This window comes from Podarcis liolepis, assembly GCF_965112155.1.
Source record: "Podarcis liolepis genome assembly, chromosome: 13".
NCBI classification, from domain to species: Eukaryota; Metazoa; Chordata; class Lepidosauria; order Squamata; family Lacertidae; genus Podarcis; species Podarcis liolepis.
The window spans coordinates 16,827,686-16,842,941 of record NC_139573.1 but is presented as its reverse complement, the minus strand read 5'-3'; the positions used below and the strand labels follow the sequence as shown (position 1 = coordinate 16,842,941).

Genomic DNA, 15,256 nt, shown 5'->3' with positions numbered 1-15,256 from the left:
GCAGGAGTGATATAATCAGTAGATGGATTATAGCAGCTTAAGAGTGTTATATTGATTAAATGCTTATACCTGAAGGAGCGTCTCCACCACCATTGTCCAGCCCCACTGAGGTCCAGCTCCGAGGGCCTTCTGGCGGTTCCCTCGCTGTGAGAAGTGAGGTTACAGGGAACCAGGTGGAGGGCCTTCTCAGTAGTGGCACCTGCCCTGTGGAACACCCTCTCAGCAGATGTCAAGGCAACAAGCAACTATTTTACTTTTAAAAGACAACTGTTTAGGGAAGTTTTTAATTTTTGATGCTGTATTGTTTTTAATTTTCGGTTGGAAGCTGCCCAGAGTGGCTGGGGAAACCCAGCCAGATGGTGGGGGTATAAATAATAAATTATTATTATTATTGTTGTTATTATTATTATTATTAAATATTGAATCTTCTAATGCATTTGGTATTATGGCTGCTGCGTACACAACATTTAAAGCCCCTCTCCAGGAATCTTGGGAACTGTAGTTTAATCCTTCACAGAGCTACAATTCGTGGAATCATAGAATCATAAGAGTTGGAAGGGACCCCCGAGGGACATCTAGTCCAACTCCCCTTCAATGCAGGAATCTCAAATAAGGCATCCATGACAGATGACCATCCAAACTCCTTAAGTAAATAATTCAAAGCTACTATAGGATAGTTACATCTCAAAACACATCTTACAACATCCAACCTCCAGTCATGATCACAAACTGATGCCTTTCTTAGAATCACAGAATTGGAAAGTTGGAAGGGAACCCAAAGGTTTCTAGTCCAACCCCCTGCAATGCGGGAATCACAGGTAAGAATTCCTAATAGGTGGCCATCCAATCTCTGTTTAAAAACCTCCAGTGAAGGTGAGTCCACCATCTTCTGAGCGAGTCCCACTGTTGAACAACTCTTACCATCATTCTTCATTCAGAACACTCCAGATGACTCTCCAGCAGTTTCCTAAGTCATTTGGGGATATTTGCCTGCAATTTTCCCAAGCAAAAGTTGGGGTCAAAGTAGCTTGGCTGTGGGCCTTTAAGGGAGGTGAATTGGTCACTTGCTATCCAAACTGGACCTTACCCAGTCACCGTGTATAAATTGGTGTGTGTGTGTGTGTGTGTGTGTGTGTGTGTGTGTGTGTAATGCAGCATGTGAAATTTACATGTATGTAAATTAGGGATGGGGTGTGGGAGAAAATTGATACACACTTAAAGGTGAAATCACCTAATTTCCAAAGTAATAAATGAAAACACAGCCATCTTTTGAAATTTGTGCTTCTCTGAAGTTTGCAGTTCAGTTCTCGTCACGCAATGTACACAAAAATGCATATAACCTGGGTAAAATGTGCATATTAATGCATATAGCAGAGAAAAGAACAAGCAAAAATACATGTTTATTAGGGGGAAATGCTTTGCAAAAATCTGTATCTTTAGAGATATTTGCACAGAAATGCTGGTGAGTTTTCATGAGGCTCAGGATTCCAATTCTGAGCAATTTGCAATCCCATGTACGTTTATTTGGAAATAAATTCCTACTAGTTGCCTAGGGAAGCAGGTGGTGCTGTGGTCTAAACCACAGAGTCTAGAGCTTGCTGATCAGAAGGTTGGCGGTTCGAACCCTCGCGACGGGGTGAGCTCCCGTAGCTCGGTCCCTGCTCCTGCCAACCTAGCAGTTTGAAAGCACATCAAAGTGCAAGTAGATAAATAGGTACTGCTCCGGCGGGAAGGTAAACGGTGTTTCCGTGCAGTGCTCTGGTTCGCCAGAAGTGGCTTAGTCATGCTGGCCACATGACCTGGAAGCTGTACGCCAGCTCCCTCGGCCAATAAAGTGAGATGAGTGCCACAACCCCAGAGTCATCTGTGACTGGACCTAATGGTCAGGGGTCCCTTTACCTTTACCTTTAGTCAGTGCCTGAGCATGATGGCTATGTTCTCCTTCCACTGTTGGAGGCAGTGTGCCTTTGAACACCTGTTTCTGGGGCTTCCAAGTGGGGAGAGTTGCTCTTGTGCTCAAGTCCCACTTGTGGTCTTTCCATAAATATCTGGTCAGCCACTGTGAGGAAATCACTTTGCCCTCCCATTGAAATTGTAATTGCCAGGGATTTTTAAGTGCATGCTCGTTATTCAAACTACGACTCCCAGGAAACTTTGTGGGAAGCCATAGCAGTTAAAAGGGTATACAGAACAACATCATTTTGCAATGCGTATCTGCTGAGTAGAGAGAGAAAGGGTATTGTGGGTGACTTCATTCGGCAAACATTTTGGAGTTCCTGTTTGTACATATTAGGAACAGAAAGTATAGTTGTTTTGAAACAAGTAGACAGATCATGAACTACTCATTGTCTGAGGAGTTCCTCTCTTTTAGAAAGAAAATGCCCCTTTCTTCACCTTCCGAAGACAAGATAGCTGTTTTTAAAGACACTTGAAGGCTGTCACCCACGTTCATGTTCAGTAAGCTGGTTTTTTGCAGCATTCTTGGAATCTTTGAAGCTTTGATGAACAGAGGTGACAGTGGGATAAAAGGAATGTGTTTAAATCACGTGTGTTTGTGTGCATGCTGATAGAAATGCAAAGCAATTCTTCTCTCAAAACACCTTAGTTAGTAAGAGAGGACCTGACCTGGTAGAAGTGTATAAAATAATGGAGGAAAAGGATAGAGAAAAGCTCTTCTCCCTCTCTCATAACACTAGAAGTTGTGGACGTCCAATAAAGAATGTTTGAAAGATTCACGACAGGCAAATTGAAGTGTGTCTTAACACAGCGTGTAGTGAAATTACAGAACTTGCTCCTACAAGATATACTCTTGGATGGCTTTAGAGGAGGATTTGAAGAGAAGGCAAATCATGGCTACTAGCCATGATTACTGTATGCTATCTCTACTGTGGAAGGCTGTGTGTTTCTCAATGCCTTGGCTTGATCCAGCAGAGCTCCTCTTATGTTCTTGAGTGTATCAATCAAGGTCCAAGCTTGAGACCATTAAAAATGACATTGAGCACTCAGAAGTAGAAAAAGAAGCATGTAAGGTAAATTGGCACAGACCTCCTTGTTTCTTTACACCAATTTATTGTGTCTCCAAGACTCAGGCTTTCAAAAAGAAAAAAGAAAAGAAGGGACTCTTCTGTATTGTGATGGCAGATATAAATGGGTGGATGGAACGGAGGACATGGAGCTTGACTTAAGATGGCTGGTGTTGGGAGAGAGGAAGGGGCACAGCAGGCATTGGACTGGGGTACAGAGCTCTCTAGGGTCACCAGATCCCCATCCCCCAGCCACTGGGAGGCATGCCCAGGCTCTCACTCATTTCTGAGCGTGCAGATGCTGCCCACATTTCCCCCCGTTTTACTTGGTGAACTACAAGGGCAGAGAAGTTGCATTTGGAAACCAATCAGGCGGCTAGGATTCCAGGCTTGGTGCCAGATCCCATGTTTATGCTGAAGTTATGACACTTCCGTTCCAGCAAGCTTATACCCGGAGGCAATATGGGTGTCTTTTCGAATGGGCTAGGGATGTGGCTCACACACTTTGGGAACATTTAAAGAGAGGCCATGGCTTGGTGTGTCTATAAAGTAAGAGCTGACTAGGTTTGGTGGTGCCGATAACTTCTTCCCAGGGTTGACTACGGCCCTTCTGGTTCTGGAGTGTAGATGACCAAGGGTTGGCTGTTCCTGCCCTTATCGTGCCAGCAGACATCAAAGAAGGGGTAGACAGTGCCCGTGAAGCACTCGTGGAAGGCAAACATGGGAACCAAGTTGTCTTCATCACTGGCGTCGTAGAAGGCAAGGATGCCGTCATCAAAGCTCAGGTAGATGCCGATACGGCAGGGCTTCCCCTCCAGCTTCAGCGACTGTGGGTCCTTGTGTTCCACATGGGCCTCGTATGTCTTGCCTTCCTTGCAGCCCACCAGCCAAAAGCCATTGGAGGGGGTGGCATGGAGCCGGCCCTTGCGCCCTGCCTCGGCCGAGATGAGGCCCAAAGCCCAGCGGGGCTTGTCGCTCACAATCACCTCCCAGTAATGCTCGCCTTGCGAGAAGCTCTGGTGCGACACCAAGCAGTTGGACTTATCGAAGCGCTGCGGGTCATCGGTGCTCACGGCTTGCTTGTGCTCCACGCACTCCACTCGCTTGCCGTTCTCGTTCACCACCAGGTTAGCTTGGGCTGTGTCTGGGTCAAAGGTGAGGTTCTCCAAGGCTGGGGAGGAGGAAGAAGGTGAGGTCAGGGGACAAGTGCAACTATGGACATCTGAAGCTGACTAGCAGGTGCTCTCTGGGGAGATGCTACCAGAGATTGAACCTGGACCTTCTACATGCCAAGCAGATGTGCTACCACTGTGCCATGACTTTTCCCTTCATTTACGGTACTTTTCTTAAGGCAAGGAGTAAATCCACAGATGGGATTTCCATGCTTTATTTTGGGAACAAAAATACTTGGAATCATATTGCTCATTTTAATGTGCTAAGTTGCACAATGCACCACAAAGGGATGTTGGTTTTTCGGTTGTGAGGGGAATTTGACTGGTCTTACAGATGCTGCAAGATATGTCATTTCCTTTGCATAGTTTTCCTGATCAAGATCACCCCTCTCAAAGGTGCTATTAGTGGAGTTTGATGGAGTGGGGGGGGGGGGAGATGAGCACAATAAATACCTGTTCCCCCTTCTAGTAGCATCTAGGAGGGGAGGCAATGTAGGACAGGGAAACAGCAGGGAATGGGACACCACTGCTGTAGGCAGAACTTCAGCCTCCCTTAGCTGCTTTTAGTATTAAAAAGTCAAAGGACGTCCAGTCATGGCACTCTTGATTCACTCCTAAGATTTCTGGTGCTTCAAGGGTAAAGCTGCAGTATCCTGCTGAGTCCCTTTCTCCTTTCACTGATTGGTCAATGTAGAAACCAATGAATGTATGCAGATTTCCTGCATTTGCATAATTTATCTGAGCTGCAGGTATCAGCTTCCCCAGGTGTGGAATATGGGTTACCTGGATGCAGTTTTTTAAAAACCTTGTTCAGAAAAGTACACATAGCCTTGTCCAACAGCTCCTCCCTCCTTGGCTCTCTACCTGGCATGAGTGCACGGAACATCTTCCTCCAGACTTGGAACTTGAACTCATCTGAAATGATGGGGAGTTGGATGTCCATGCGAGCAATTGGAGGGGACTCTCCAAGAATCTTCTGCAATCTACAGAAAGGAAAAGAAGGTGTGCATTGGGGGGTGGGGGGAATAGAAACCCAAATTGCCACTCCCCCACCTCCAGAAATTCAAGGGCATCGTTTCTCCTCTAAACTTTCACACTGCTATTTTAAAGCTCTGCACCAGTGGTTCCCAAATCCCTCCCCGCCATGGACCACTTGAAACTTGCTGAGAGTCTTGGCAGATGACTAAGTTATTTGTCTGCCTGCTGGAGCAACTGTAAAGTGCTGGGCTCAGTGCTGTATGGTTTTTAATTGTATCTTAACTGCTTATTTTATTTCTTGTATTGTACAGTGGTACCTTGGGTTACATACACTTCAGGTTACATTCGCTTCAGGTTACACACTCTGCTAACCCAGAAATAGTGCTTCAGGTTAAGAACTTTGCTTCAGGATAACTACAGAAATCGGGCTACGGCGGCGCGGCGGCAGCAGGAGGCCCCATTAGCTAAAGTGGTGCTTCGGGTTAAGAACAGTTTCAGGTTAAGAACGGACCTCCAGAACAAATTAAGTATGTAACCCGAGGTACCACCATATTGCCATTTGAATTCCATAGAATTCAAATTGTAAGTGAACTTCACACACACATTGAGGACCACCTGAATGAAGCTTGCGGACCATTGATGGTCCATGGACCACAGTTTGGGAACCCTGCTCTGCTCTGCACAGTTCAAGTTCTGAAGATTTTCAGCAGTGGAAAGAGCATCCCAAAATGCTGGTCAGACAAAGGTTTGCAGAAGTACAAATAAGTATAAGTAAAGAAATAGCCAAGAGAGGAAAGCCCTGCAAACAACCAAATGAGGACTGAGCATTCTCTCTCTCTCTCTCTCTCTCTCTCTCTCTCTCTCTGTGTGTGTGTGTGTGTGTTTTAAACAGAGAGTAAGGAGAATGAAACATTTTTGAAGATAGCAGAGCTGGGGGATTGGCTGGCATCCTGAACAAGCACATTCCACACTGCATTCCATTATAATGGAGGTTTCAACACAGTATTCAAGTAAAACAAGTGTAATGCAAAAGAAAACCTGTCCTATTGAGGATCAAATTGAACTAGAATGGTGCTCAGATTATTGGAAAGCACCTGAATGTGCTTACATCAAGAAAAAGCAGGGCTTTTTCTTCCCGCAGCACCTCTCAGGTGGGCACCATTGCCATTCTCAGAGAACAAGGGAAGTTTTCATGGTGAGTTCTGGCACCTCTTTTTCTAGAAGAAAAAAGGTGAGTTTTTGTTGCTGTTGTAAAGAGTGGTATGGTGAAAGGTGACTGACTTAATACAGAGCTAGGTTGTCTCACTGTGTTAGAGTGGTACCTTGGGTTAAGTACTTAATTTGTTCCGGAGGTCCATTCTTAACCTGAAACTGTTCTTAACCTGAAGCACCACTTTAGTTAATGGGGCTTCCTGTTGCCGCTGCGCGCCCAATTTCTGTTCTTATCCTGAAGCAAAGTTCTTAACCCGAAGCACTATTTCTGGGTTAGCGGAGTGTGTAACCTCAAACGTATGTAACATGAAGCGTATGTAACCCGAGGTACCACTGTATTTATCTACCATTTATTAACAAAGATTAATAAGCCACTTAATGAAAACTGTGTCTTATCTGCACAAGAGCAGTCATTGGCATTTCATGGATGGCATATTTCTGAATGGTTTGATCCTAACATAGGAACAGAGGGTCCCAGGAGGTCTGGAGGAATGTTATAGTCAGGTCAAGCTTAGGCAGAGCTCAGGGTTTAGAAAGGGACAGCTGCTCACCTGCTGGCCACCATACAGTATTTCTGCAGAGAAAAGACAGGGAAAAGAAAGAGCTTAGATTAGAATAATAAGAAGCAGCTGCTATGCCCTATTCCAGTAGGTATCAAATTTCTTTCCCCCATGGACCACTTGAAAATTGCTTGAAAAGTCTTGGCAGAGCATTAAATGATTTTTCTGCCTTCTGTAGCAATCACAATGTGCTGTGCTAGGCACTGTATGGTTTTTAATTGTATTTTTCTATTGCTGCTTCATTTCTTACGTTGTTCACTATTGTATTAAGGAAATACAAGAAAAGAAAAGAAAAGAAAAGAAAGCAGCAATAAAAGCACAATGAAAAATCAGCAATGTTTTAATTTCATTTGTTTATGTAATACAATTTTTATACACCATATAAAATAAAACATTAAAATCCTTGATCGTGTGAGGATGGGTGTATTTCAGGGAGAAGTCATAGGGGGAAAAGATAAAATTGGTACCTGGGGGTTCTAGGATGGGGGTGGGAAGTTCAGTATTTTGGAACTATGAATTATGTAACCCAATTATGTATGCCTTCCCCACAAGCCCCAATGTTTCAAGTTTCCTTTTCTAAACATGATACCAACTAGGATTTCAGATGGAGACTCTGGGTGACTTGTGGGAAGTGGCAGAATGAGGTGCTGCTTGGCTGCTATTCCAACATTTTTAATTGTAGTCTTAGGCTGAAATGGGGAGAGGTTTTGTTCCTCTAAACTGGAGGTGATACAAAACTGGGGAGCGTAAGGGAGGATTCTGCAAACACTACAAAGGACAGTCTTGATGATCTGTAGTATTGGATCAAATATCTAATAGCTAGATAAGGGTAAAAGATGCAGTAAACATAATATTAAAGATGGAACCCATGGAGGGATGGAAGGGGGTCTAAGAGTTCGAAAGAACTCTGTATTTTGTTGATTGAAAATGTTATGTTTTATATGTATAAAAAATGTTTTCCCCAAAAAAACCCTAATAACAAAATTATATAAAAAAACAAATAAAAGCGGACAAGGGAAAGAACGTCCAATTGCATAAGCGGTGTAGGAATTGCATATATGTAGTGACTCATTAGCACTATGACCAAAAAAGAGAGAGAAAAAGTCAGGGATGAGGACCTTTGTGGCCCTGAAGAGCCTCACCCTGAGAAACTCCGTCTGTGGTTCGTCTTGCACCTCTCTCAGCACGACCTCCATCTGCCTGAGCTGGTCCAGGTAGCGGTTCATGGTCTTGCTCTCGTTTTGCAAGGCGTCTGTGGCCTGGTGCTGCACCCGCTCTGCCTCCCGGCCCAGAGAGGCCTCCAGCACCCCCAGGAAGGCTCGCATCACCCCCAGCTGTTCGGACACTTGATGCTTGAAGCGCGACACTGTCTCCTGGGAAAGGAGAAAGAGGGCTCCTGGGATCACTTCTGCACTTCGTGCCCTAGTCTTTGGCATTTTCTTCCCGCCAAATAGCAGCTTTGTGTCATTCTTTCCCAGCATCCTCTTTAGCATGAAATGAAAGCCCACTCAGCCTCCCTCACAAATCCTGTGGTGTTTAGGATAGCTGCTGAGGTGGTAGTTAACTCAGGAGGAGAATGAGCTGTGGAGACTTAAATATCTTAATTAATAAAGATATTTAAGGCTGTGTACATGCCTTAAAGCACATCTGCCCTCAAGAATCCTGGAAACTGTAGTTTGTTAAGGGCAATGGGAATTGTAGCTCTGTGAAGGGTAACTACAGTTCCCAATATTCTTTCTTCAGGGCTTTCTCTCCACATGGGGAAACATAATTTTCAGGCTGGGAATTAAGTGTTAACTGGCCCTCACAGAACCAACAATCCCTTCTTCACCAGTGAGCAGTTAGGAAAAATAGGCAGGATTTTATCAAACAAGTCTTCCCAAATATTCTGATTAAATGTACTTTGGGCACACGTCAACCCTACAAAGTGGCTTCATAGCCATTCCTTACTTCCCAGGGGACCACTGGGAATTGTAGTTTTGTGAGTAGAGCCTCTCAGAAGTCCCAGGGAGCCTTGACCACTTCCAGGTTTTCTAGCTTCTAGCTGAAAGTGTGTGTCACAAAAGCAAGTTGTGAACCTTTTCAAATGCTCCCCATTGGCAAGTGTCTAAATTTGAGGCCTCCTTTGAGTTTGGAGCTCAGGTCAAATGGCCCTCCTGCTCTCCTCCTCTGATTGGCCCTGTCTGTGAGGAGCAGATGAGGATCTCCCACAGACAAGGCCGACACAAGGCATTTTGCTGCCTGAGGCAAAGGACAATATGGTGGCCACCCCTTCCACATACAGACGATAACTGGTCTGTCAGCTGAATATTACGCCAACCCCAACAATGGGAGAACACCTTCCAGAGCACCTGAGGGCAGCAGGCGAATTAGTGGCTGTAGAACATGCCATGAGGTACACATATCTCAATCTAAGCACCTGCTGCCTGAGGCACTTGCCTCACTCTGCCCTATGATGCGGCCGGCCCCAGCCACAGAGGATTATTGGGACTCCTACGGAAATCCAAATCTCAAGATTCTTTGTGGGGAAGTCATGTTAGTTAACCCTGTAAAAAAAAACAAACCTCTGATATATTGGTAGATTAAATGTGTCCTTACAGACAACTTCACTCACCTCCACTTCTGCTATTTGCCGATTCAGGAGGGCAATTGTCTTCTCCTTGCGGACTTGGGCCTCTTGCAACTGGACTTGTTGCTGAGGAAGCTGCTTCTAAAATTACGCCAAGAAAAGAAAAGGGGAATAAGGCATGCGGGTCTAATGCAGAGAGGAAACCACTGCTATATCTATCATTTAAAACAAATAGTTATTTAGCTGGATTTCTTTCTCCCACCCTGGTTGCAAACCTGAGAACTCAGGGTAAACCACACAGGTTGTAGCCAATGCTAGATTGACTCCGACCCTTTGAAGTTAATGGGTGTGGTTGCAATTTATTCATTTCACTGGGTCTGCTCTGAGCAGGACTAGCATGAGATGCAAACACCACATTTGGGGCAAAATTCCCATTAAAAACACAAAAATACAGGTCTTAGTTCAGGTACAGAAAATATGTTTTGCATATCTAGCTCAAATCCCTGGCATCTCCAATAGGGCTGGGGAAGATTTCTGTCCAGTTGGGTAGCCAATATGGTGCTCTCCAGATGGTGCTGAACTACAGCTCCCATCATCCCTGACCATGCAGGCTGAGTCTGATGTGAGTTGGAGTCTAGCAACATCTGGAGGGCACCATGTTGGCTAGCTCAGGGGCTTTCAACCGTAGGTCTACAGGTGTTGGTCTACAACTCCCATAATCCTCAGACAGCTTAACCAATGCACAAAGATGATGGGTGTTGTAGTCCAACGTCTGCAGACCATAGGAGAGTTTTACCACATGATACAGACTCTCCAATTGTCCCTAGTTTCCAGGAACGTCCCTGATTCAGAGAAGCTACCCTGGTTTCTGATTTGATACTGGAATGTCCCACTTTTCCTTAGGATGTCCCTAATTTCATTGGAGAAATGTTGGAGGGTCTGGAGTTATCCGACCCCCCAAGCCATCTGAAGGCAATCCTGTATAGGGAAGGGTTTTGTTATGTTTAATGCTTTGTTCTGTTTTTTATATGTTGGAAGCTGCCCAGAGTGGCTGGGGCATCCCAGTAAGATGTGTCAGGTATAAATAGTAAAATTATCATTATGGAATGGGACGTCCCTATTTTCATCAGAGAAATGTTGGAGGGTATGCATGATAAACTGCTCAGTTTAAACTGGTTTGTCCACTGGAGTGATTTACAAGACCAGGTAAGTCTGGTGCCAGATAGGAAGGCCTTCAAAAACTGATACCTACCTTCATCCTCTGGTGGGCCTCAGCTGCAGTGATGATGTTGTGTCCTTTGTGTTTGCCCAGGGAAGCGCACACCCCACAGATGACCTGCCGGTCCTGCTCGCAGTACACGCTCAGGGGGTCCAGGTGTTCCTCGCAGTGGTCTCGGGGCACCTGCCGGAAGCTCTCCACCAGGTGCTCCATCTGTTGGTTGATGCACAGCTGTTCCACCTTGGTGATGGCCTGGCAGGTGGGGCACCCTGTGCTCTTGCCATCTTCTTCCTTGGGCACCTTGGACAAGCAATCCTGGCAGAAGGTGTGGCCACATTCTGCCGTCACGGGAGATTGGAAGAGCTTGAGGCAGATGGGGCAGCTGAGGTCCTGGTGCATGCCCTGAATGAGAGGCTTCTTCGACATGGTGGCGGAAAGAGCAGGAACCTGGGGCCAAAAGAGCTTGCACTTGAGATTTTGAACCCATGTTCTATTTTTATTTCGCTTAACCACACACATACCAGACCGCCAGTGCCTACTTATTCTCTTCACTGGGGCAGGCACCCACCAGAAATTGGAAATACACTATTATTACTACCACCAACACTATTTATTATTTATTTGTTGCATTTATATCTCAGCTTTGCGCTCGAGGTGGCATATATGGTTCTCTCTTTCCTCATTGAATCCCCACGACAACTTTGTGAGGTAGTTTAGGCTGAGACGCAGTGACTTTCTGGCCCAAGGTCACCCTGTGACTCCCAGCTTCATGGCAGAGTGTGGAATTTGAACCTTGGTCTTTCCCAGGTCCTAGTCCAACGCTCTAACCATGTACCGCACTGACTCGTTTAGAATTGTTACTGTAACATCACAGTTCTTTTAGGCTGGAGAAGCTTCCGTACAGATTCTGAGGGGAGTTGGAGACTGAGGGAGAGACAGAGGAGATTCTGGTGAGAGAGACCAGAGAGACTGCGGAGATTATAGTGGCGAGGAAATCAGCCAGATAAGACAGCAGTGCATCTTCCTCAACCAGAGTATGAGACCTCTACTTCCCAGAGGCTTCCCAGAGTTCCCTGAGAAGAGGGATTTGATTGTTAAACTGCTCTGAGTGTTGTAGCTCTGTGAGGGGAATAGGGACCTCCTAACAACTCTCAGCACCCTTAACAAACCACAGCTCCCAGGATCCTTTGGAGGAACTCCTTAAAGTGGTATCATGATGCTTTAAATGCATGGTGTGGATGTGACCTTAGTCAATGTTTCTCAAGCTTGGGTCCTCAGCTGCTGTTGGACTACAACTCCCATCATTCCTGACATTCTAGCGAGGGATGATGGGAGTTGTAGTCCAACAGCCGCTTGGGACCCAACTTTGAGAAGCCATGTGTGAATTTGTGGGAGAAACCCATTTCAAGCCAGGCTCTCCTTGATTCACAGCTCAGTCTCTTAGCAACTGTCCTGCATGATAAAGGCACCCAAAGCTGGTGCCTTTCTCAAAGTGGGAATCCCAGGCTTGTTGCTCAATTGCAGAAGACTAGTGCAGTTCTTCTGAGCAAGCACCCCGTGATTTCCTTGCTTTCGCCACCTCTTCCTCCCAGGCCCCGTCCTACTCAGGGCTGACTCAGGCTGAACTATTGCAAGCCGGAGAGGAATGCGATGCCTGCAAAGCAGCTGCTGGATAATCTACAGGCCAAGCTGACAAATGCCCTATAAATAGTTCAGAAGGGGAAACTGCCATGGTAACAGGAGCCCTGCTCTCCCTTGTGGTATATTCTTGCATTTCCCGATAAACTGCTTAGCGTTCGTGATGCTGGTTGTTGCAGTGTTCTGGGCTGCATGGCACTGTAAATTCGGATCTAGACAATGTAGTTTACATCTGCAGTCTTCAATTTCATCGCCTCTGTGTCCGGCTTTTATTTTTCTCCTGCCTTTCGTTTAAGGAGCATGGGCAGCATACACTGTTCTCTCTCTCTCTCTTTGCCCCTTCTCAAGTTTATCAGAACAAGCTGTGTTGTGGGTTAGGCTGAGAGATTGACGTTGATTAAGCCAAAGTCACCCAGTGATGACCTTGGGCATTAAGCAGGGATATGAACTGAAGGCTTCCTGGATCTCTGCTCGATTCTCCACACTGCCTCTCAATGATGGATGCAGGATAAATGCAATTGTGTTGGCAATTTAATGCGTGGCTGCCTAACCCACATTTCCTGAAACAATGCATGAACACAGCTAAGCATTGAATGCTGCACTTCTCCAACTTTTCCAACGCAGGTCTCCAACCATAATTGCATTGCAGGTGCATAGGTAAAGGTGTATTATTAGGGAAAGGTGTACATAAACATGCATATATTCGGTAAAATAACACCTATAAATGCATTATATGAGGGGGAAATGCATTTTAGTAAAAACATCCTGATAAACTTTCATGATAAGCTAATTCTAGATGGCAATAGAGAAAACATGTGTTTCCTTTTCAAAGGAATTTGGGCCAAGTTGGATTCAGTGGATTAACCTAAGCCTTGAAAAGCAGAGAGGTCTGAAAGGGGAAGTGGAGAAGAGTGACATTCTTCCTGCTGCAGCTCTGTGTACTTTCTGGGGGAGGAAAAAGGAACTGCCCTCACCACCTCATGACAAAGGGGCCAGTGAGTGGGTTATGTGACCAGAGGCTTTGTGGGCACCAGGGGGAGAATTCAATGGCATCGCTGTGCCCATGGGCACCATGTTGGCAACCCCTGCTCCATCACATCCCTGAAAGTGGCACCTTTGGGATGTTATCTTAGCCTTTCAAGGGATGCAAGAAGCCCTCTGAAAGCCTTACCTAGATTTCCCAAGGATTAAGCATCAGATCCAGCTTTAAGGTATAGACATCCCAGCTTCAGAGTCCTTCCAAAATTATATTATAACTCTCCATATTGTGCCTTTCTGCCTAGGACCACCTGGCTCATCTAATCTCCTTTTACAGAACAACCTACAGCATCCACCTCACCTTTAATTTATGCTTGCAGTGGAGGCCCAGCAATAAATTCAAAAATGGGCGCAAATGCCAGATAGGTACTTGCTGGCTGCAAAGAACAGGGGCTGTGCTGCCCAAGACTTTCGTCTTATCTGCTGCACTCAACTAGGCAGCATTTGGACTTTTCTCCCCTCCGTCACTCCCTCCCACATTTGAAGAACCTGCAAGACCCACCAGGTTGTTTTTTTTAAATTAAAAATTATCTGTTTAACCAACCCTTAAATAAAACGCCAGCCCAATCCTCTAGCTTTTGGGGATGTATCTGGAACATGGTTAAAGGCATGAAGTAAGAATCAGAAGAGAAAGAAAGAAAAAGAAAGGAAGATCTTACTAGGACAGACAAGCGTTGAAGAGAGGCAGCAGCGTCCAGAGAGGGAACAGCCAGAGATCAGAAAGGCAGCAAGGAGACACCAACCATCCCGGGACGGGCACAGAAGCCAAGTGAATGACCCTTGGTCCCACCCAGTTCTAACTATATATAGCTCTATAGGGCACCGTACTTCTGGGAAGGCTGGGGTGCGGGGGGTGCCCTGGAGGAAAAGGCGGCTGGTGTGTGGGAGGATTCCTCCCCCTCACTAAAGATGCCACTCAAATGACTTGGCCCAAGAATATTCATTCCTTGATGCAGCCTTCTCTGCAGATTCAAGGGCGCCTCCTAGAGGCAAAGGCCCGACATTGTTGCATAAAATACATAACTCCCTGCTTGTTCCCATGCGGCGAGGGCAAGGGACAGCCCCTTAGTTGCATTCTTGAGTGCATGGAGCAGCTGAGGGCCGGGGAAAGTGGAAGCTCTAGAGTTTCCTAGCAAAGGATATTGCAGACTGACTGGCAACTTGACCATTACATTTGGCATTTGGGGATTTTCAGGAACAGGCAGAGGGAACTGAGCTGGGTGGAATAAGACATGGGTGGGGGATGAAGCTCGATCTTCTGGGTGAGTCATGGACTGGGTGGTATTTGGGGTGAACACTGGGTACAGGAGGTGATTAGATGGTGAACCTGCACCACGACTGTGTATCAGGATGGGGGGTTTTTTCTGGCCCTGTGGGCAGTGCCAGATTTACATATAAGCTAAACAAGCTATAGCCTAGGGCCCCACTCTCTTGGGGGCCCCCAAAAAAATTAAAAGGAAAAAAACCTTGATACTACTTCTCAATTGTATTTCAGTTCAACAATTGCTTTGATATAATACATATTTTGTTATGTGCAAATGGCTATGGATACCTACTAAGTCCATAAATTACCATATAGCATATATTCAACACGAAAAACAGCGACAATTTGTTGTTGACAAAGGACAGCTGGACATATAAAGGGCCCCATTACCTTCAGTAGCTTAGGGCCTCATCAAACCTAAATACGGCCTTGCCTGTGAGCCAACTTTGTGTTGTCCCACCCACCTGTCAAAATCTCAGATGTGGAGTTCCCATGCTTGGGAACGGCAGCGCAAGAGGCCTTGCCAACCTGATGGTTTGCAAGCCAGTTTGTGTTGCTTTCAACCTCTGATTCTGGTGGCTTC

At 45.8% G+C, this 15,256-nt stretch overlaps 1 protein-coding gene across 1 annotated transcript; it reads right to left on the bottom strand.

The window, feature by feature from the left end:
• Nucleotides 1-3,049: 3,049 nt before the first annotated feature.
• TRIM72 (tripartite motif containing 72) lies at nt 3,050-14,294 on the bottom strand. The gene is made up of 7 exons (XM_083471742.1): nt 14,069-14,294; nt 10,767-11,180; nt 9,560-9,655; nt 8,088-8,318; nt 6,937-6,959; nt 5,060-5,178; nt 3,050-4,194 (listed from the first exon to the last, which is right to left on the bottom strand). The coding sequence occupies exons 2-7, from the start codon at nt 11,157-11,159 to the stop codon at nt 3,623-3,625; spliced, it is 1,434 nt and encodes a 477-aa protein (XP_083327868.1). The 5' UTR covers nt 11,160-11,180; nt 14,069-14,294; the 3' UTR covers nt 3,050-3,622.
• Nucleotides 14,295-15,256: the final 962 nt, after the last annotated feature.